A 21,011-nucleotide genomic window follows, 5' to 3' on the forward strand; every position below is an offset into this window, starting at 1 on the left:
AGCTGAAATGATGTGAACTCCTGCCCTGACCACACAGAAGACCACGCTGGTGTCAGAGCTTGTGAGAAGGGGAGATGTCTGTGGTAGCAGACAGCTGTGGTAGCAGCAATGACACACGTCCACAACCCGGGCTGTCACCAAAACACTTCAGAGGAAATCAGACTGGATCCTTCAGCTCCTCAGGGTCCAATCAGGACCTCAAGAATCCAGCACACCTTGCCTGGTCCACAGACCACATGCTGGGTCACAAAGCCTGCTTCCATGGACAGGAACAAAAACAGCCATGTACATGGGAAATAAAAACACCGAACTCTAAGAGACAAAATAACCAAGAACCAGACTGAACTGTTCACTTATAGAACAGGTTATTTCGAAGGTCAAATCGTGAACTAGGATGCACAGATACACAGCCTTAACTTAAAAGGAAAAACCACTAGTTCACTCAGAAAAAAAATCATCCTTGCTGCCCCGCCTTTTTGAGGATTCTGATCTAATGCTGTGGAAGAGCTGGCAGGGACCAGGTGAGCTGCCCCGCTCAGGCCCTCATGCCCATCAGGTAGGACACCTCACACGGGTATCTCCTCACCAAGTCAGGTGATCGTCTAGAGGGCCCTGCATCCGTCCACCTGCTCTTTCTGAGAACTCCACGAGGGACAGTGGTCATGAAGAAATAGGTCTAGATTCTGAGTACTGATACTAATTGGGGGGAAAAAGATACTGGGAAGGAGTGTATGACTTTAGAAGGAGATCGTGGCAAATATTAAACCTTAGGCTTTTGCTGTAACATCCATCTTCCAAAGTGACATTTTTATATTTGAAAGACCCGTTTCATAATTAAGAGTCAAAATAACAGACTGCTGCAGTGCACAGTTCCAGAGAATAACTTCAGGCCTAGGCCCTACCGGTATAAAGTGATTTCTACCTGTCATGCTTATCATGAGGAAAATACACAGCTGTACAGCACTTAATACACCCAAGATCTAAAACACAATTACTGAAGAATACAAAACATTTCTTTTCTTTTTTGTGTGTGTGTGTGTGTGTATGTGAAAGTATGTGTTGATAGACGTCTTCCGGGATTAAGAATTTGCACTAGGTAAAAAGGTATATGTCCATTTTAGAGAAAGGCAAGACTATTAAAACGAAATAGAAAATGTAAATTCAATATTCTATAAAGGATATAGAATATATCTCTTTCGGTCTTGTTTTTCTTGAATACTAGAAATTGTTAAAGTACAAATTCTAGCTGTAAGGAAAACGGAAACGGGGGGGCGTGTGTCAGACAAGCAGCCCCAACTGACACCGAACTGGTGATCAGAGGTACAGCATTACCATGTACCATGGCCACCAAATGTTGTAAATTTTTTGTCCTGGGGTGGCACCGGATCACAAACATTAAACAGCCTGTTGAGCCCAGGAAGAATGAAAAGTATCTTAATAATTAACAGTGAACATCAAGGTTTTGCCTTGTGCTGTACACTTAGGCCATTTATCCAAAAGCAATTTGCAGACTGCTTTAAAGAAAGCTTTGAAGTGACTCGTTTAACAGAAGGAGAGCTACTATTCATGCTGCTTTTTCGATTAATGTGCTCACCCCCAAACCGAGCACACGCTTAGTTTCCTAAATGTTATCATGATTATACTTTTTTTTTTCCTTCTCTGAAGTGAATCACGCATGGGCTGATCCCTGGTAAAATTCAAAACAGGTTGCAGAGATTCAATGAGTACGGAGACACTTTGGACGCGCTCAGCTTTTAAGCAGCAATGGCCTCTGGCTGAGCTGCGCCACACACTGGCAACGACCTCGCAGACGGGCTTGCCCGGAGCAAGTGGTCCTAAGCGACAACAGTACAGAGCGAATGGGTGCTTTCTTCCCCTGATATGTGAAAACTGGGAACTGCCAGAATCCGAGCATGCAGAGGGGACAGGAAGGGAGGCTCGGGAAGAGGACGGGAGCGGAGAGGCCCACGGGACAGCGGCGGGGGACAGAGGCAGGTGGCTGGGCCCGGCAGGGCGGGAGGAGCCCCAGGAGCCAGGCCGGCGGGTACTCACCGAGCGGAGGGAAGCCCCGAGCGGGGCTCGTATCGCGGCTGCTCTCACGGCTGGCATCGCGGCTGCACCCCTGACTCATGCTGGGTCGAGGGATACGGCTGCTCCGTGCTAGCGTGCAGCATGAGGGGTTTCAGAGAAGGGGAACAAGTTTAATGAAGACAGAGAAACTCACACATGGTCAGTCACATTCCGTTCACGTAACCGCGACATGGCCCGCGCCTGTCCCTTCTCGGGCCTCACTGACTGACGGGCCAACAACAGGAGGGGGTGGGCAAAGCTGGACTTGCCCACGGCCTCACAAAGCTGGGCATTTCAGTAGGAAGGTGAAAGAACACCTAAAGGTAAGAAATGGAAAAGAAAGCTCTCCAAAGAGCAAACTGGATCAGAATCTACAAGATCCAAAGTCTTCTGGAAATGATCAGTTTCTGTGGTTTCAGCACACTCCTCCCCGAGAGGATAATAAAAGGCCATAGTCATTTTCACATGCACTGCGTCCTTAGAAAGATACTTTAATTTGGATTAAAAACAGAATAAAGGCTCTGGTCACTGAACTCCATGAACTTACCTAATTAAAAGGAAGACTGCTCACTTCCCCCAGCCTGGCCTTCTTTACAAAGAGAAGTCGTGAGGACTGACCCTGCTAGAGAGCCTGCCTGCTGCAAATCAGTGAGTGGATGTAAAGAATCAGGACTGCTAACCCCTCATTCGCTGGTCTCGACATTAATTCCTGTGTTTTCTATGGAATCCAGAAAGATCCGTCTGTCACCCCTACCCAAGCACCTCCACTCACCCAGCCTCACACCTGAGTCCATCCCAGGTGGCCTGCTAATTCCAATAGTCATGGTTAAAGATCACCCACTGGCCTGAGAACAGCCAATTACTTTCTCACATCACAGGACACTGAGACGACAGAACCCCAGGAACAGCCTAACGGCTAATGTAACTTGGCCACAAATCTCATGAAAGACCATGATTTTCTTATTTTTCAACTTACTTTGAGAAAACAGAAATGCAGTACTGGCAAAATACTCAAAAACAACTTCGCAAACTGAAAGCACGTAGCCACCTACATGACAGCTAATGGGAACAACAAATATTTCCATCTTGAGAGGATCTACTAATTCTGGATTAGACAGAAATGCCTTTCTCAGAAGTTTTGGAAAATATAAACTGGATTCACTGATGTAAAAACCTCCATGTTTACTACATTGCAATGAGCAAAGCCTATATAATTTCAGAGTAAAGGTAGATTTATTATATGGCCAAACTGCAACAAGAATGTCTCACAGACCAGAATCATAAAGCTCCCTGAATTAGAAGAACATGGAAGTGAAAAACCAAAGCGACTTCCTATTGTGGTCTCTGCTCAGTGCCAGAGGTGAATCAGACCCTAAAGGTACCTAAGTGATGTCCAAAGGTTTATCAGGTCTGTGCTGGCGAGCAAGGCAAGGTCAAGCCCAGGAACCCAATCTCGGCTATCAGTCAAAATGGGGCTTCATTTGGAATTCTCTAAGAATTCCTAAACTCTCCTTCATTTTGCTATAGTGATGTGGAAGCACTGAGTTTTCACTCAGAGTAGTAGTGACAACTTAATCAGCAATTCTTGATAACATTCTAAACACCTCCTGCTCCTACAATGAAGGCCAAAGCAACAGGTGCTAAATTAAACTTAAAAAACTAGGGAGTATCTACTGACCCTGTCAATAAATGAAAAGTTGCATAAAACCTACAAAGGAGTCCTTAGGGGGGGGCCACTACCACATCTGATGTAGAAATGCCCTCTCCAGCTCCATGCTAGCTCACTGGTCCAGCCACTCAGCTGCTCTAGATCTCAGCCTCCACTTAGGAAGGTGAAAGAGAGAGAGAGAGAGAGAGAGAAAGAGAGAGAGAGAGAGAGAGTCCCCACTATTTAAATGAAAAGGGTACAGTGAAATAAGGTACGTACGTAGGTACATCTGCGGTCCCTGCTGAAAGGCATACGTGAAAACCTTGTCTTATTCCACTGGCCACTCCAAAACAATCATCAAAAAGCAGTAAGGACAGTCCTGATAGGTCTTCACACATGGGCATGCTTAGCTGACCATTTTCTTGTAGCTCTTGCCCGAGTATGTCTGAATTTTCACATAGTTCTCACTCCCTTCTTTAAGTTAGCAGATATGTTACAGCAGTGGGGAATCTCTGCTCTCTCCCCAGGCTGAGCTTGCTTTGTGAGGACAATGAAGAGAGTGAGGAATAGGTAGATGCGATGTGAAATAACAACAATCATAATTCTTAACGAGGTCTGCCGTCCTTGTATTTGGCCCAGAGAACGTTCATTCACCCATCTGTCCTGACCGCCTTCTTCAACATATGGCCGGTAGGCACACGGAGAAGAAGAATTCTGTTTACAATTCTGTGCACGGTTTGGCCCCAAACTTCATTAAAGTACACTTAGCGGTGAAATCAACAGTTCAAATGTTGGATAATTTAAAACACAAGAGGAAGAAGTTCCCCCTTACTTGCAACACCACGTCCAAAGACTAACCTACAAGGAGGATTTAAAGTAAGTATACACATAAACGATTTTTACAAAGGCTGATTGATTAGGCGTCAAAACGACACCACAACATACCGAATCACCCTGTCTGGGTACTGGGTGCCGAGAGTGAGCGTCCTGTGCGGGAACAGGTTTTGGAGGAGGGGTGGCAGAGGAGGGAGAGACGCTAAAACACACCTGCCGCGTGAGCTTCCGAAAAGCAGGCAGGCTTCTCAGGGAGTTCTGGAGTCCTGCACGGAACGCTGGGAAGCCTGGAAAACCCTCTGACTGGTTTTCATTCCTTGAGCGACACTCTACCTTTATAGCGTTTTAAGGGAACTCCTGACTTTTGTCTTTCAAGGAAGGATCCTACCGGAATTCCTATCAAAAGCAGAAGTACAGGAAGAACAATGAAAACTCCCGGAAGCGGAAGACATGAAACGTCTCTCCAGCCTAGACATTCTCATGTCTTGGTCTTGCACACAGTAGTCTAACCTAACAAAGAGCTAAAAGGAATTATTAATTTTAATGTTTTTCAAAACACATTTAACCAGAAAATCATCTGGGAACACTGTAAATGCATATCCGCAGACTGTTAGGGGCAGAAAGTCCAATGTGTTCATAGCCTTTTCAGAAGACAGCTGGGAAACAAGGGAACCAAAGGCAACTTCCAAAACGTAACTGCTGTAGATGTCAGCTACTTGTGTGACTTTACCCTAAGTCACACATAGAAGGAAACAATTTACACACACACTCCTCCATTTGCTCAGTTTATGAAGGAATACATTTCAGAAAGAAGGGCGTGGCAGGGTTTTGCTTCTTAGTTATCCAACAGGAATTACAACCCGTTTTGCTTAAGAAACCTTAAATGCTAAAGGAAAAGAGCTCTGACATCATCTTTATCACAGGTGAGACAAGAAAATTTAGTTAAGAAATATTATTTCAAACAAAAAAAGGCATAGTTGAACCAAATACAATTTGCAGATAACTAGAATTATTTCTCAGGGCAAATTCCAAGCTATGAGGAAAGCTATTAACTGGTTTGGGGATTATAGAAAATATTCTTAAAAGATGCTCCTACTTTTTTTTGAATATTTATATTTAAAGTTGCTATACAATGAACCAGATGTTTAGACACATAGACATATACCCAGTATATGCTAAATGATCAAAGAAATATACACTCTATTACAGAAAAATGCTAACATATCTGACACCCCATAAAATGGAATCTCTAAGCAGTACCAGAGGAAAAAAGTGGAAAGATGTATTTTACTCATATATATTTTATATCTGTGTATGTATATTCTCACAATGTGCAAAAATGTAAATAAAGTATCTTCTTTAATCAGAATTGTATGTATGACCTCAAAGCTCCATCCACAACTAATCCCCTTAACGAGCATCAAGGAAAACAACTTTCTTCAAAATGATGTTTCAAATAAGAACGCTTTGGAAGGTTAACAGGCTCCTATTTAGTTCTTACTGATGGATGATGTTCCGCAGGACTTCTTTCAAAGGCTTATCAAATGCTGTCTTTCCAACTACCCACAATGCAAACTTCATCCTTAAGACCACAGACTACCAGGTCCTAGAGTCATGTTAGATAATCGAGGTTGGATTATTTCGCAATTTCAAGAAGAAGGTAAAAATGGCATCTTTAATAAATTTAAAAAGTAAAATCCCCCCAAAGTAAAGAATTTTTAGCAGTATGAAACGAGTCAGGATCGCCAAGAAACATCCTATAAACTTAACTAATTGTGGGAAAAGGAGAGCTGAAACCTCAAGCCTAGGTTTGAAATCAAATGTATTTTCCAAACAAAACCAGATCCAAGTACACGCATGTGACAACAACAAATCTGAAATTTATCAGTAGATATTGCAGTCATGATATTTTCTCTGGTTGTATCCACATTACTTGCTATTACTGGATGCAAATAACTGGTCAGCTCAGGGATCACGTTCCCTAATGCCCACAGAAGGTCAGCCTCACGCAGCATTTTAACAAAACCACGGCTTGATTTCATTTCTCACTTGCTTCGGAACTGCTGGTCAAACCACATCCTTTCGATTCTACTTCTTAAATGCCTGCCCCCTCACCGCCTTCCCCAAGTTCAGGGAGCCTTCAAGGACATCCGTGAGCTGGGCCCTACCAGTCCTTGTGCCTCATCTCCCGCCCACCCTGACAAGCACCCTCGGCCATCGTCACATAAACCACTAGTGGTCCCAGCACGCACAACGCTCCCTCTCGTCTGACCGCTTCTGCACAGGCTCCTCTCCGCCTCATCACCCCACCCTGCCTAGTGCCACCTTATACACCTCATCAAAACAGGACCGATTCTGGGAAGGCTCCCCTGGCAGGAAACCTAGGAGAACCGGGGCAGACATTCCTGTTCTACGGTCCCAGAGAACCTGCCAGGGTATCTGTCATACTGTCTCACATTTTCACCTCTAAGACCACAAGCTCTTTGAAGTCAGAAGCTAGATCTACTGCATTTATCTTCCAATCGTAAGGTCTAACAACATGTGCCTAGCACATCACAGTAAACATTCCAGTATTCAATAAAAGTTGTTGAGGAGATAAAAGAATCAATGAGAAAGGTAAGCCAACAGGACAAAAGAATACAGTATTCCGATTGCACATCAGTAGGTTTTTACCCTTAGAAAGCAGGTGAGAACATAAGAGTATGTATGAACGCAGATTTTTCACAATAGATCACACGATTTCTAACCGTTTTACTAAGAAGGTAGCATACAAATTAGATTTTCATAGAGTAAAAGACTGTTAAGCTGCTGAGAGTCATTCATATAAAATCCTACTACAAAGAAACTAAACACTACAACACAAAAATAAACACTATATATACCTAGTTTTCCCCTTCTTGGTTTTATGTTTGAACAACATTATGTCAAAAGTAACAACTACACATATTCTGTGATGATAAATTTTCACCAACTGGGTTAGAGAAGAGCAAAATCAAAATAAATGTGGACCCTACAAATTGCTTCTGAAAATTTAAATAGGTTAATGGCTATTTATTGCTAATCAGTGAAAGACAAATGAAAAAGCAACAGTGCTCCTGTGCAGGAAAAAAGCCTGCCCACTCCCCCAGGTTGTTCTGCAAAATGACTCTAACCCACAGAAGCCCACAATGGTGTAATTCTTTCCCATCAGTGTGAAGGTAAACCCCACATATTTGTCAGTCCTAACTGAAAACTGAACCTGCTATCATCTGTAAAAAGCACAAACTGAAATGTCTTTTTAACACAGGCAAAGTGACATCCTCGGTTCAAAAACAGCTATTTCCCACAGGAGACAAAGTCATTAGATTATTATCAAAATTATGACCAGGTTGGGAATGGTGTTTCAAGATCTTTGAGAATTCTCACCTAATCCTATGCGGTTTGGACTTGTTTCTCGGCTACATCCCTGACTCCTGGGAATCTTGCTTCGTTTTTCTGAAGAGGGTGTCGCAGGTGGGCCTCTCGAGGAACCCCCAGCAAGGGCACTATAACCACTTCCCAACAATTTCCCGGGGGAGCTTGATCGGCTGCCAGCTAAAAATGAAGCGAAACAAAAGTGAATAATGGGTGTGAGTCAAGAAATACATCACAGTAATTTCAGAAGTCAGTTTACACATTCGTTTGGATCAAATACCAAGAGAATTTTATATAAAAACAGCTTTCTAGCTGGTAACATCACTAATTTTTCAAAAACTAAGGAGCATAAAGGAACATCAAATTATCATAAAAGAGTATTTATACACAGGAGAATTAAAGATGGAGTTCTACAGAAATGACTGCAAAATTTCTGATTCAAAAGAGCAGGCTCAGGTTGAGTACAAAAAGCCTCTCGGTTGCACAGCAAATTTCTACAAATAATCACAAAGGTGTTTATTTATTAACTGGTTTGTTTTCTGTAGGAGTTGGTATGTTAAAAAATGGCTGAAAGAGTAGAAATATAACAGAAATTTCTTAAACACTAATGGAAGACTCCATTAATCTAACAAATGGAAAAGGAGGCAGAAATATGGTAAACAGAAATCACAAGATAAAATGATAAGAATAAGCTCAAACATATCGGTAATCATGATAAATGTGGCTGGATTAAATTCAACTATTAAAAGACAAGATTCCTGGATTGGTTTAAAAAAACTGAAATGAAATTCAACTGTATGTTGTTTATAAGAGATAAACAACATACATAAAACAACAAAACAGAATTAAAAACAGCATTAAAAGAGAAAAAAGAATGTTTCATATTGATTAAAGAATAATTATCCTTAAAGATATAATAATCATGAAACTTTATGCTCCACGTAACATAGCTTTGAGATAGAAAACACAAAAACGATAAAAATACAGAGAGATTGAAAAGGCCATAATTATTAATATATCTCTCAGAAAGACTAATACTAATGAAAGATTAATACAATACTCAGAAACTGGCAGAGCATGCAGTCAAAATTATACAGATATGTATAAACACACCTCCCACATATACACACAACGTATAGTCCAACAGACAGAATACACATTCTTTTCACATTTCCACACAGGAATAGTACAAAAACTGACTATGTACTAAGCCTCAAAGGAAATCTCAGAAACCTTTTACAAAGGTAGAAATTCTGTAGAAAACGTTCCCTGATGTGAATGCAACAAAATTAGAAATTCAAATCATAACACGGTTAGTAATTTTTATAAATGGCTAAGTGACTACATACCTATATAACCATTTCTTGTAAAACAAAATTCTTTCTTAAGGAAAGCAGCAAAATTTTAAGGATCGTACCAATACACCCAAATGGCAGTCATTAACTTAGATCATCTCCTTAAGCAGAGAAGGCAATAAAATTCGCAAATATCAAGTGTTCGTTATCATGTAGCAGAATAGAATGATCCAGAGGGAAAAACCTTCGAAATAACACTTACCTGGAAATTAAACACACACACACACACACACACACACACACACACACACCCCTCCATCATTCAAATAAATCACTAAGATGACTACTTAAAAAAATTAGTACTTTATAATGATTTAACGACAGTTTAAGTGAAATTCATTATAAAATTATCAGTACACGTTCCCATGAAGAACATGTCTCAGGATCTATTAATTTTGCCCATAAAATTTGAGCACACAAATAAACTATTAAGCTGTATAAAAGGAGAAAAGAAATCCATTTCAAACTCTAGCATTTGAACATACAGAAAAAACGCAGAAAGATTAACTAAGCTCATAATAAAGAGAGAAATTAATATTGTGCAAGGAACATGGGGTGAGGGCGAATGCAAAAAACAAAAAAAAAGCAAGAAGAGAAATGGCTTACCACCAGCAGGATTAGCAGATCTGGATCCTTGATTATGAGAGCAGACCAAAGGACAGGCAAAAAGTGGATTAAAAGACAATAACACAATACAGAAGGTCAGCATGCAACACAGCACAAATGTCTTCGTTCACAAACACATTAGCAAAAGAGCTGTTTTTCTAGGTCTTGTTCCTCCTCGCCTATTTTCGTACTTATTTTTACTTTATACACGTCATACTGTATTAGCATGTATTTCCGATCTGCTCATGAAACACTCATGAACCTACCATGCGCCAGGCACAGTGCCAGGTGGACGAGATGCAGAGAAGATGCCGGGCCCTTTGGGGGCCCCTGCCCTCTGGTTCTGAGCAGCCTGGCAGAAGTGACTGCATCTTACCGTCCGTGTATCTCTACCCCTGCAGACGGTGCTCACCGCACAGGAGGTGCTCCAGAGACATCAACCAAGTGGAAGAAACTGCTACTAGGTAGTTTCATCTGAATGTCTTATGCCAAATTCTCCAAATATTTAAACATTAATCCTCACATATTTAAGTCCTCAGCTATTCAAAAGATGCCAACTGTTAACTGTCCTAAATTTAATATTAACGAAATCTACTTACTCTTAAACCAGAACTATGAATGCTAGCATAGCTACATTCGTAAAATATCTAGATGTGCTCCTATCTACCTATTAAAATAATTCTTAAATGAATATTTGATTTATATAGGTAAGTTTAAGGTCCAGGCTTGATCGTTTGCTGGTGTTGTCTCTTTCCCTGAAGTGGAATTTGGTGAGTAAAATAAAACTGATGAGCTTTTCAAGTGGATCTCCAAGGCAAGGTGCAGTATTTTTATAAGACTGAAAAATTAAAGCTCTATCATCCCCCACTACAGAAGGAACTTTATTTCCACCACCTCTTAAGCAGAGGACCCAGCTAGAGGCAGGGACCTTTGCAGAGGCCAATGCCAATAAACAGCAGACATAAAGAAATGGAAAATACTGTTCAGCTCTCACTCTCCAAGAAAGGAAACAACCCTATACAGCTAAAGGGTTAAAACATTTTTTTATTCAACTCAATTTCAACGTATTGACCTATATTCTGAGTCTCGAACATTTTTGGCCAAGAAAAATTTTTTTTGCGGTAAGACCCGACTCATATTTATGAGGTCATGACCAGAGTCTTATATCTATCTGTGACTCCAGGTATCACTAGGGTTCACCAGAATAACCAGGGCCTGGACACTAATCCCCAGGCAGAAGCTTCTGGACTACACCTGCACAACCTATGCTGCGTGGTATGGTGTAATACACTAAAAGCATGGGCTTCTGCGTCAGACAAACAAGCCTGGGTGCTGTCGCCTCACAGCAGTATGTGTGACCTTGCACTTTCTTTTCAGAAAGGACATAAGCTTCTTTTAACATGAGGACTCTAGTTATCAAAGCGACATGGGGAAAGCATCTAAATTCAGGAGGAGCTGAGGAAGGCATTCTAAACACCTATGAGAGAAGCTAACTAAGGTTTGGCCTCAGACTAGCCGCTGTCTACACAAGCCAGACAGCTCCTGGGGCCACGAAGGAGGCCAACCCCGTCAGCTGACGAGCACCTCCGCCATGGTCGCCAGCCCAGGAGGGCCCTGACCCCCCGCCCCACTCCACGTGCACAGACCGGGAAGCTGGGAAGTGAGACACCAGGCCTGCATCCTAAGAGAGATCAGAACGCGCTCATGCTGTCCACAGCTGCTTTCATGGCTGATATTAACAAATCAGGTGACTCACATATACAGAGAAGCAGCAATGGAAGCGAGGGCAGCCGAGCGAAGCGAGAGCCCACACTGGCAGGAGGAGAGGAGCAGAGTGGCGTGTTAGCGCAGCGGGTGATGGGGGCAGCTTTGAATGGATTTACTTATTGCCGCTGGGAAGAGACCTCAGCATGAAGTCATCTCCCCCCGGAGCTGCTCTTGAATGACATCAGGATCCCTCATCAACAGCAAAATGGGTCCCAGACCAGGTACGATTCACTTTGGGAGGCTTGAGGGGAGGGAAACTACATTTCAGTGTTTACTGCCTAAGGATACAAAGTGTAAATCGCCTGGAAAGGGGACACAGGTACACTGGAATACCCCGTCTTGTAAGCATCCAACAAACATCAAGATTATTCACAGCGTCTTAGAGCCACAGAAATGTGTTTTTCCCTGAAGTCGATGAAAATACTATAAATTTTCAGCTGCAGAATGGCTGTTGGATAAAACTAAGAGAGCAGAGAGCATAAAATATACTTCTTACGCTGGGACTGTGAGACCACTTTGGCGCGGCTGCGGCCCCGACTGTCGGAAGGCGTGGAGGTGACGTTGGTGGCGCTCCCAGAGCTCTGCCGTCGCGTGCGGATCCGACCTGGAGGACACGGCAAAAACAGTGCTTCCGTAATGTTTCCAATAAGTGCGACCACTCCTCGGGCAAGGGGCACGGGCTGAACCACCTCCAGGGGAGCTGCTCTCCCACGTGTGGTCCTGACACGCGTCCCTGTGTGCACACACAAATTCTACAGACACGTCAGAAACTCCTCAGAGGGACTCAGGAACCCATCAGGTGCTTTGCTTTCAATTGTTTTAGCATATTCTATTTTCAGATGGGGAGGTGATAGTCACTTGAGGGTTTTTTCCACAATTTTTTTTTCAGATTAAATTCTCTCTCCTGTTCATTGCCTACATATCTGTCAAATTTCCAAAAGCAGGAAAGAATATTAGCTGTCATCTTCAGAAAACTACTACAGAAAAAAAAAAAAAAGAGTAAATGCAAAATAAAACCAAAAAACCTTCTTAACTCAGCAATCAACAAAAGCTACAGCAACCTGGAGAATAAACGTGTCTTGCTATGTAGCATTAAACTTCTATTTTAAAGCATGTATGCCAGCAAGTTTCTAGGCTGCAAAAAGATGAAGTTTATAGAAAGAATCAATATTAGGAATACCTAGAGAAGTGACCTAAAAATAATGCAATGTCATAGGCATTTATGAAGAATATTTGCCACTGTTAAGGAAAGCAATGTGTTATCTCCAATTATTAAAGCATGAAACCATAAAAATAAAAATGGATTCATAAATACAAAATCACTGATGGTAAGACTAGAATGATAAGGAATTAAACTTTTTAAAATACAGGGCTTCTTTGTTTTCAAAGGGGCACAAATGCCCCAACTTCCGTAATTCAATTGGAAGAGCCATCTGATAGGGAAAACACAAAACAATTTGAACTCCCACTGGCTTCTTACACTGTTCAAAAGCACATCTACCTCACCAACTGAGAAACCTTGCAGAAAGGCAATACGGAAAAACAAATCCTAAGGCTTGAAAAGGTTCAAGAAAGGAAGGTAAAGAGCAATAAAAGAAAGCACTGCACTTAATTTTTTTTTTTTTTTAAAAAAAAAAGGAAGAAAGAAAACTAGAAAGAATCAATGACTTTTATTAGCAGTTGAATGAAAGACCTACAAGTTCTAGAATCCAGACTAAAATTAGGAGCTATATCATATAGGATACTATGAGCTATATATGTGTGCACTCAAAATCCTCACACCAACATACAAGTAATTATTCCCATTTTACACACGAGGAAACAGAGAAGCAAGGGGGTTACTTAATTTGTCCAAGGTCCCACCACGGGTTCAGATGCCTGGGCCTGGCTGCCTGGCGGGCCGATGCGTGAGCTAGGGCATTTTACTCTGCTAAGGAAGTCACCAAGAAAACTGAACATAAAAAAACAACTGAGTCTGATTTCTTAGGATTTTTTAAGTGATCATCCAAACCCTCTCAGCTAAGAAAATAAAAAAATCTTCTTTGCTATGTCCGTGTCCTCCGCCTCCCGCGCCCAACACCTGGCAACATGACCCCAAACCCAGTGTCATCATTCCCTAGCATTTCTTTATGTTTTTAATATACATAGCTGCATAACCAAGAAATAGATGGCATTATTTTATATTTTTTTAATGTTTTTCATCGTATCACAGGGTATATATTTTTCCAAAACTTACTGTTTGGCTCAACATTTTATCTGTGAGCTCAGTTACGGAAGTGATTTTTCTGTAGGACGTAAAGGAGAGACCCGTTTTACTTTCTCCGTGTGACTAATGAAGGTCCAAACAAATTTACTTAACCCCTTTCTTAACTAACCTACAAAGCCATCTTTGTCACTTGCAAGTATTTGTATACACGCAAGGGTCCGTTATCTCCACTGTGGCGTCTGCCCCATTAGTCCATGTGTCCATCCTGTGCAACATACACTGCTGCGAGTAGCTTTTCAAAACTACCTTCCTAATTGGTGGAGCAAATCAAGCCACTTTTCCCGAAAGCCCTCTGCTCTCTTGCACATGCGCACGTGAAGATGTAATAAAAAGACGTGTTGAAATTCTGACTGGCGATGTGGAATTTGGGGTTAATCTGGTGGCGGGGTGAGGGGGGGGGCGGCGGCTTTATGATATTGATCTTTCCATTCATTAGTGTTTTCTCTTTTTCACCTTCTTCAACGTCTTTCAATAAAGCCTTATAATTTTTCCAAAAGTTTTATTCAATTTTTATAGATTTATTCAAAGGTGCCTTATCTTTATTATACCCAATAGAGTTTATTAAATTATATTGTCTAACTTGTTGACAAATAAGAATGTGACTGTTATATTTTGATCTTAACTCTAGGGATCTTGCTAAACTTTTATTAATCCTACCAATTTACACGTAGATTATTTGGTGTTCTCTAAACAGAAAACCACCTGCAAGTAAGACTTCAGTTTTCTCGCTTCAAACTCTACCCTTTGATCGCTTTATCTGCTGTCTTGGACACACAGCACAATGCTCAAGAGAAGCACGAGGTAGGCTTTGCAATCTTGAGCCACATGTAAAAAAATAATTCTGGAATTTCACAAACTGTACCTCAACAAGTGAAGAAAACTCATTCGTAATTGCTAAGAATTTATCAAAAATGTTTCTGGAATGTTTTAATGCTTTGCTTCCATCTTCTGAGATAAAGAGGATTATTCTCCTAAATGTACTGAGCTGCATCTATAAGGTGTGAAAGTATCAAACCTCCTCTGTCATGACTCACACAGTCACATACACAGAATGTCTGTATTGTACCTCATCTGATTCTGGTACCAAGGTCACAACAGCTACATGAAACCAGGGAGGGAAGCTTTCTCTCTTCCTGGTCTCTGAGTTTATGTAAGACGGGAACTGTCCCATGCTTCACAACTTGCATGTATAGCCGTCTGAGCATGGTAGGGATTTTGGTTATCTTTTCTATTTTAATTAAGTAATTAGCTTTTGGTGGGGGGGATGGAGTTTTAGGTACTGATTCAAGTTATTTAATGAGTAGTCTTAAAACTACTTGGGTTTTTTGTTCTTCTTGAAGAAACAGGTTTTTTCCCTAGAAATTCATCCTATTTGTTTAAAAATTGTTAACATAAAATTGTCATAGTTTTCTACTACCCTTTAAAGCTCTACTGATCCACACTTATACCTGCTTTATCATTGCCAGTGCTTTGTACGATTCTCCAACTGACCTTTCCAAAAGTTTGCCTATTTTATTAGTATTTTCAACGAATCACATTTTGTATTTCTTCATCCTCTAAAACGAATGTTTAATTCCTACTTCATTAACTTTTACTCGTATCTTTGTTACTTCCTCCCCCCTCTGCTTTGGGTTTATTCTGTTCTTTCACTAACACACTGGAAACAGACTAATTCAGTCTCTCCTCTAACATAAACTTAGGGCTATGAACTCCCCTCTAAGCACTGCTTTTGCTTCATTCCACAAGGATTAATATGTAGCTCAACATAATATGTTGCTTTGGAAAAAATGGATTATAGGATCTCATTTGCTAATGTTCTGCTTTGGAAAAATAAGTTGGATCCATACTTCACACTTTACACCAAGAAAAGCAGCAAATGGACCTAAGATTAAAATGTCAAATATGAAACCATCAAAGTTTTAGGGAACTTCCCTGGTGGTCTCCAGAGGTTAGGACCCTGCGCTTCCACTGCAGGGAGGACGGGTTCAATCCCTGGTTGGGGAACTAAGATCCGACATGCCGCGTAGTGCAGCCAAAAAAAAAAAAAAAAAAGTTCTGAAAGAAAACATGGGAGAATTCCATTGTAACTTGTAGTGGAAAGTCGATTCTCACTATAACAAGATTAAAAGCCATTAGAAAAGACTGATAAATTTGACTGATTTTTTATTTTTTTAATCTCAGGACGGCAGGAAGAAAACTATGAGCAAATTCGAGAAAATGACAAATGGGGGAGAATTATTTGCAACTCATGTCATAAGGTGCTAATTTCCTTATCACATAAAAGATTCCTAGGTATCAATATTAAGTTCAACAGCAAGTATGCTGGTAAATGTTTAGCAATTAGAGGGGAACTGGGGGCGGGGGGGTTGGGGGAGTGTCCTGCTGACTTGTGGTGCTTTGCAATTCCCTGGTGGAAATATTCCCAATGGCCTATGTGAGGCCATTGAGATAATGTAAACCAGCTTATAAAATTCCTGAAAATCTAACAACTGGAATCTGATGAACTGGTTCAAGCCAGCTTCAACACACCACTGTCACATCCCAATAAAGAATGGTCAAAGGCTAGGAATAGATATTTAACCGAAATAGAAATGGCCCCTAAAATGTATGAAACAGTGTTCAGCCCCCCAGTAAGAAAAAAATATTAAATGACATTAAGAATGCTATTTATCACTGACAAGACTGGCAAAAATCTTAAAAATTTGCTAACATCCTGGCGTGTAGGCAAATAGGCACTCTCGTTCATCGTTTGTGGGAGTTAAAATTAATACAGTCCCTGTAGAGGGCTATTTGGCAATATCTATCACAATTACAAACACATGCACTTTTTAATCCAACAATTCCACTTTGGGTAATTTACCCTCCCAATATTCTTGGGTGCATGCAAAATGATGTATATAAAAGGTAATTCATGGCAGCACTGTTTGTAACAGCAAAACTCTGAAAACAATCCAAACGTCTATCAATATGGGTTTGGTTGGTTCAAGTTAATCCACATAGGGGAATGTACAGCAGTATTAATGAGTGAAGAAGTTCTGCAACCTAACATGGAAGAATCTTAAGCTATAACTAAGTGAAAATAATGAAGATGCAGAATAGTGTATGTAAATATGCTACTTTTTATGTTTTAAAAAAGGGAAAAGTATGATTTTTATATTATTTCTTTCTTTTTTTTTTTTTTTCCTGCTGCGCCACACGGCTTGTGGAATCTTAGTTCCCCGACCAGGGATTGAACCCAGGCCCCTGGCAGAGAAAGCGTGGAGTCCTAACCACTGGACCACCAGGGAATTCCCTATATTACTTCTTTATGCAAAGAAACTATGGATAAAAATGAAACTAAAAGCAGTAACATACTGGGGTTGAAGGAAAGAGGTGATAACTAGATAAATGAAAGACAAAGATGAGGGGAAACTGTGTACCTCTTTATATTTTCTGAGTTTGGAATTATGTTAACGTATTAGTTATTCAAAATTTGTATTTTTATATACCACCCACTGTAAATATTAATTTGCAAATACTTTTTTGTATATCTTGAGGCTGTTTTTATTAGATCCATAAAAATTTAGGTCTATTGCATCTTAGTGATTTATTGACTCTTTTATTATATAGAAGTCCTCTTTTTGCCTTTTTTGGATCTGTTATTAATAAACCTTCAACAACTTTCTTTTACTATGAATTTCTCATCCTTTGTCTTTTACTCTATCTGTAGCCTTAAAGGCTTAATTAATCTCTTTAAGTATCATATTGCTAGATCTTTTTAAAAAGTTTAAGTCTAATAATCTTTCTATTTTAACTGGAAAGTTCAGTTCATTTGAGCTTGTTCTTACCACTTATAGGCATGCTTTTTATTTGTCTTGATTTCTCATTTTCCTTTTACCTTCCTTTGTTTCCTCCTTTTGTCTTAATTTTTTTCAAGATACACTTTGCTATCTCTAAGGTAACAGTTTTACAGATTAAAATATTATTATTAAAAGCACAACTTCTAGACCCCTTTCTTAAACTTTTTATTCTGAGATAACTGTAGACTCAGATTTGACTGTAAGATATAATACACAGAGATCCCGTGTGCTCTTTACCCAGTTTCGCTCAATGGTAACATCTTACAAAACTATTGCAGCAAGTCAGAAACAGGACATGGACATTGATATGCTCCATCGATCTGATTCCAGGGTCCCCAGTTGTATTTAAACTCTGGCTTTCCTTTGTGGGTTGTCTCTTCTTCCCTTTGGCTATTTCTAATATATATATATTTTTAATCTTTGGTGTTCTGCAGTTTCGCTATGATGTGTTTCACTGTGGATTTTTCTTTTTGTCTTGGTTGGGATGTACCAGGTTTTTTGCATCTGCGGTTCAGTGTCCTTCAACAATCGTGAAGATTCCCAACCACTACCTCTTCAAATACTGTTTCCGCCCCAGTCTCTCTTCTTAAAACTCAATCAGATAGGTTGAATTTCTTCACTACTTCCCATGGGACGTAACACCCCATCCTGTATTGATGTGCTCCATCGATCTGATTCCAGGGTCCCCAGTTGTATTTAAACTCTGGCTTTCCTTTGTGGGTTGTCTCTTCTTCCCTTTGGCTATTTCTAATATATATATATTTTTAATCTTTGGTGTTCTGCAGTTTCGCTATGATGTGTTTCACTGTGGATTTTTCTTTTTGTCTTGGTTGGGATGTACCAGGTTTTTTGCATCTGCGGTTCAGTGTCCTTCAACAATCGTGAAGATTCCCAACCACTACCTCTTCAAATACTGTTTCCGCCCCAGTCTCTCTTCTTAAAACTCAATCAGATAGGTTGAATTTCTTCACTACTTCCCATGGGACGTAACACCCCATCCTGTTTTCTAACTCCCTCCCTTCTGCACATAACTCTGGACGATGTTTTCTTACCTTGAATTCGTGAGTTCACTCTTCAGTTTCATTGGTTCTTCATCTCAATTTACCCGAGTTTTAAATTATAATAACTTATTATATTTTCATTTCTAGAAGACCCATTTATTCTTTTTCAAAGCCTGCTTGGTCATTCTTTATAGTTCCTTACTCCCCTGCTTGTCTTTCTGAATTTTTCTTTTTATTTCTTTAAACATTAAGACAACAAAATGGTTTCTTTTCTCGGAACTTTATGGGAATTCTTTAAGACCTAGATTGAAGGTGAGTTCTTCCAATGAGGACCTATGTTTGCTTCTGCTAGCGTTCTGTGGATACAAGCAATCCACAGCCACTTTAACATGATTTATCTGCTTGGGTTTCTCAGACCACAAAGGTAGCAAGAATTCTGACCAGAAACCTGCACGAAGGCCCAATTTATGTCTGCAACTTCTCAGGGAAGATTACTTTCCCTGCTCCACCCAGTACTTAAGATTAAAATGGGCAGACTCCCTCTTGTCCTCTTCTCTTCAGTAGAGTCAACCTCTTGTTCACCAGTGAGGATGCAGTGACTTCCTGTCACTCCACGTCCTGAGCCAATGCCCCAGGTCTCCAGGATTCAGCCCAAAACCTCAGGATGCAAACCAGCTCTGGCCCTCACCTCCTAGGGTTTCTGCTTTTGCTTAAGTCTGCAGATGAGTGGCTTTACTACGTTTATTCCAGATGGGTGATCTGTTCTCAATTGGGAGGATCACTCAGACTACTAAATTCTACATGCTGCTAAAAATACAAGTTTCTTATTTCTTTTAAACATTTAAATATAGCAATTTCATATTACATAAAAGACCCTCAAGTCCTGAAGGATTAATTATGCTTTTATTCTTTTTCTCTGCTGTTTCTCACTCATCATGGGTGTAATTTTGGACTATGAGCTCGTATTTGCCATAGTTTAATCTGTGGGGACCTTGAGAAACCAGATTTGACAGTGGCTTCCTCTGTAGAAGTTCAATGTTTGTTCTCGTGGAGGCTGTAAACGCAGACCACTTATTCATCAGTTTGGGGTTTCCCAGATACCACAGATAACAAAAACTGAAAGCACAACTTCTGTGAGAAGAGAGTTTAGTTACAAATTAGGGGAGGCTGGTTTTCCTCTGCCTGGGACAAAGTCAAGAGAGAGATCATGTCAATTTGATACCTTCAAAGGTTTTTCTCCCCAAGCCCACCTTTTCATGGATATACAGCACTTTTACAATGCTGGCTGAGTGCCAACTCTTAACTCTCACCTAGGGACTTAACATGAGTAACCTCAGAGCACCCTTAAAATCCGTTTTGGGGAGTTTAAAGGGCCTCTGTTGTATTGTACTCAGATGTATATTTCCTTTATTGGAAGAGGTTTGGTTTGTTTTAGTCATCCTATTAATTTGGCAATATTACTACAAGTGCCTGTATATGTTTTAAAGACATGATATAAAATACTCTGTGGTCTTTAGGAAAAAGAAAGCCTGCTCAATAAATGCAACAAACAGTAAAAATATACTTCAGTTCCACCCTATGACCTGTTAATGACAAATTCATTCACACCGTGTTTTGACAGGGACAGAAAGAAGATGTGAAAAAAGAAAAAAAGCCAGCGTTAAGTAAAAGACATGGAAATGGGGTATTAGGGAATGCTACAGCAGAAAAAAAGTTGTGGAGGGAGAGACAAGAGGCGCATCAACAAACACGCACACCCAGAGAAAAGCAGACCCAGAGGACAACAAAGACCTGTAAGAGCAGTGCAGCCCTTGACTTTTGTGGAATAGAGACAGAACATCCGTATCCGGTGGCCCGTTAATAATAGCCAGTCACACTGCCATTCTTCTAGAAAAGCCCTCAGGACAGGAAACTAAACCTGTGAACTGGTTTAACCTGGAAGCACGGTTTTCCCGAGTCCAGTTTAGCCTAAGACAGTTATACATCATCCGACAGCCTCTCCCCACTCGGGTCTTTGTCTCCATTTTGAGGCGTGAGAATGAAAAGGTCTCCAGGTAAATCTCACTCTCCAGTTGGGACGTTTGGGTCCAGGAACCTGCTTGTACACCCACTGTCTGGGGCACAAAAAGCCCAACCTCTCTAGTCGCATGTGGCATTTTTGAAAGAAACAAACTTTGGAAAGTTGATCACCTGTAAATTTTGCTACCTACAAGTATCGCCCGCCGCTCCATA

At 40.6% G+C, this 21,011-nt stretch overlaps 1 protein-coding gene across 11 annotated transcripts in view; it reads right to left on the bottom strand.

Annotated features, from left to right (window-relative positions):
- CLASP1 (cytoplasmic linker associated protein 1) overlaps positions 1-21,011 on the bottom strand; it is a 273,539-nt gene that overhangs the window by 85,635 nt on the left and 166,893 nt on the right. For all 11 annotated transcript variants that reach the window (XM_055087270.1, XM_028501167.2, XM_055087294.1 and 8 more), the window contains 2 exons: positions 12,170-12,277; positions 7,958-8,125 (listed from right to left, as the gene is read on the bottom strand). In XM_055087270.1, coding sequence (XP_054943245.1) covers positions 7,958-8,125; positions 12,170-12,277 — 276 coding nt within the window. The remainder of the gene's footprint in view (positions 1-7,957; positions 8,126-12,169; positions 12,278-21,011) is intronic.

The sequence above is a fragment of the Physeter macrocephalus genome, chromosome 2, assembly GCF_002837175.3.
Source record: "Physeter macrocephalus isolate SW-GA chromosome 2, ASM283717v5, whole genome shotgun sequence".
Classification (NCBI taxonomy): Eukaryota; Metazoa; Chordata; class Mammalia; order Artiodactyla; family Physeteridae; genus Physeter; species Physeter macrocephalus.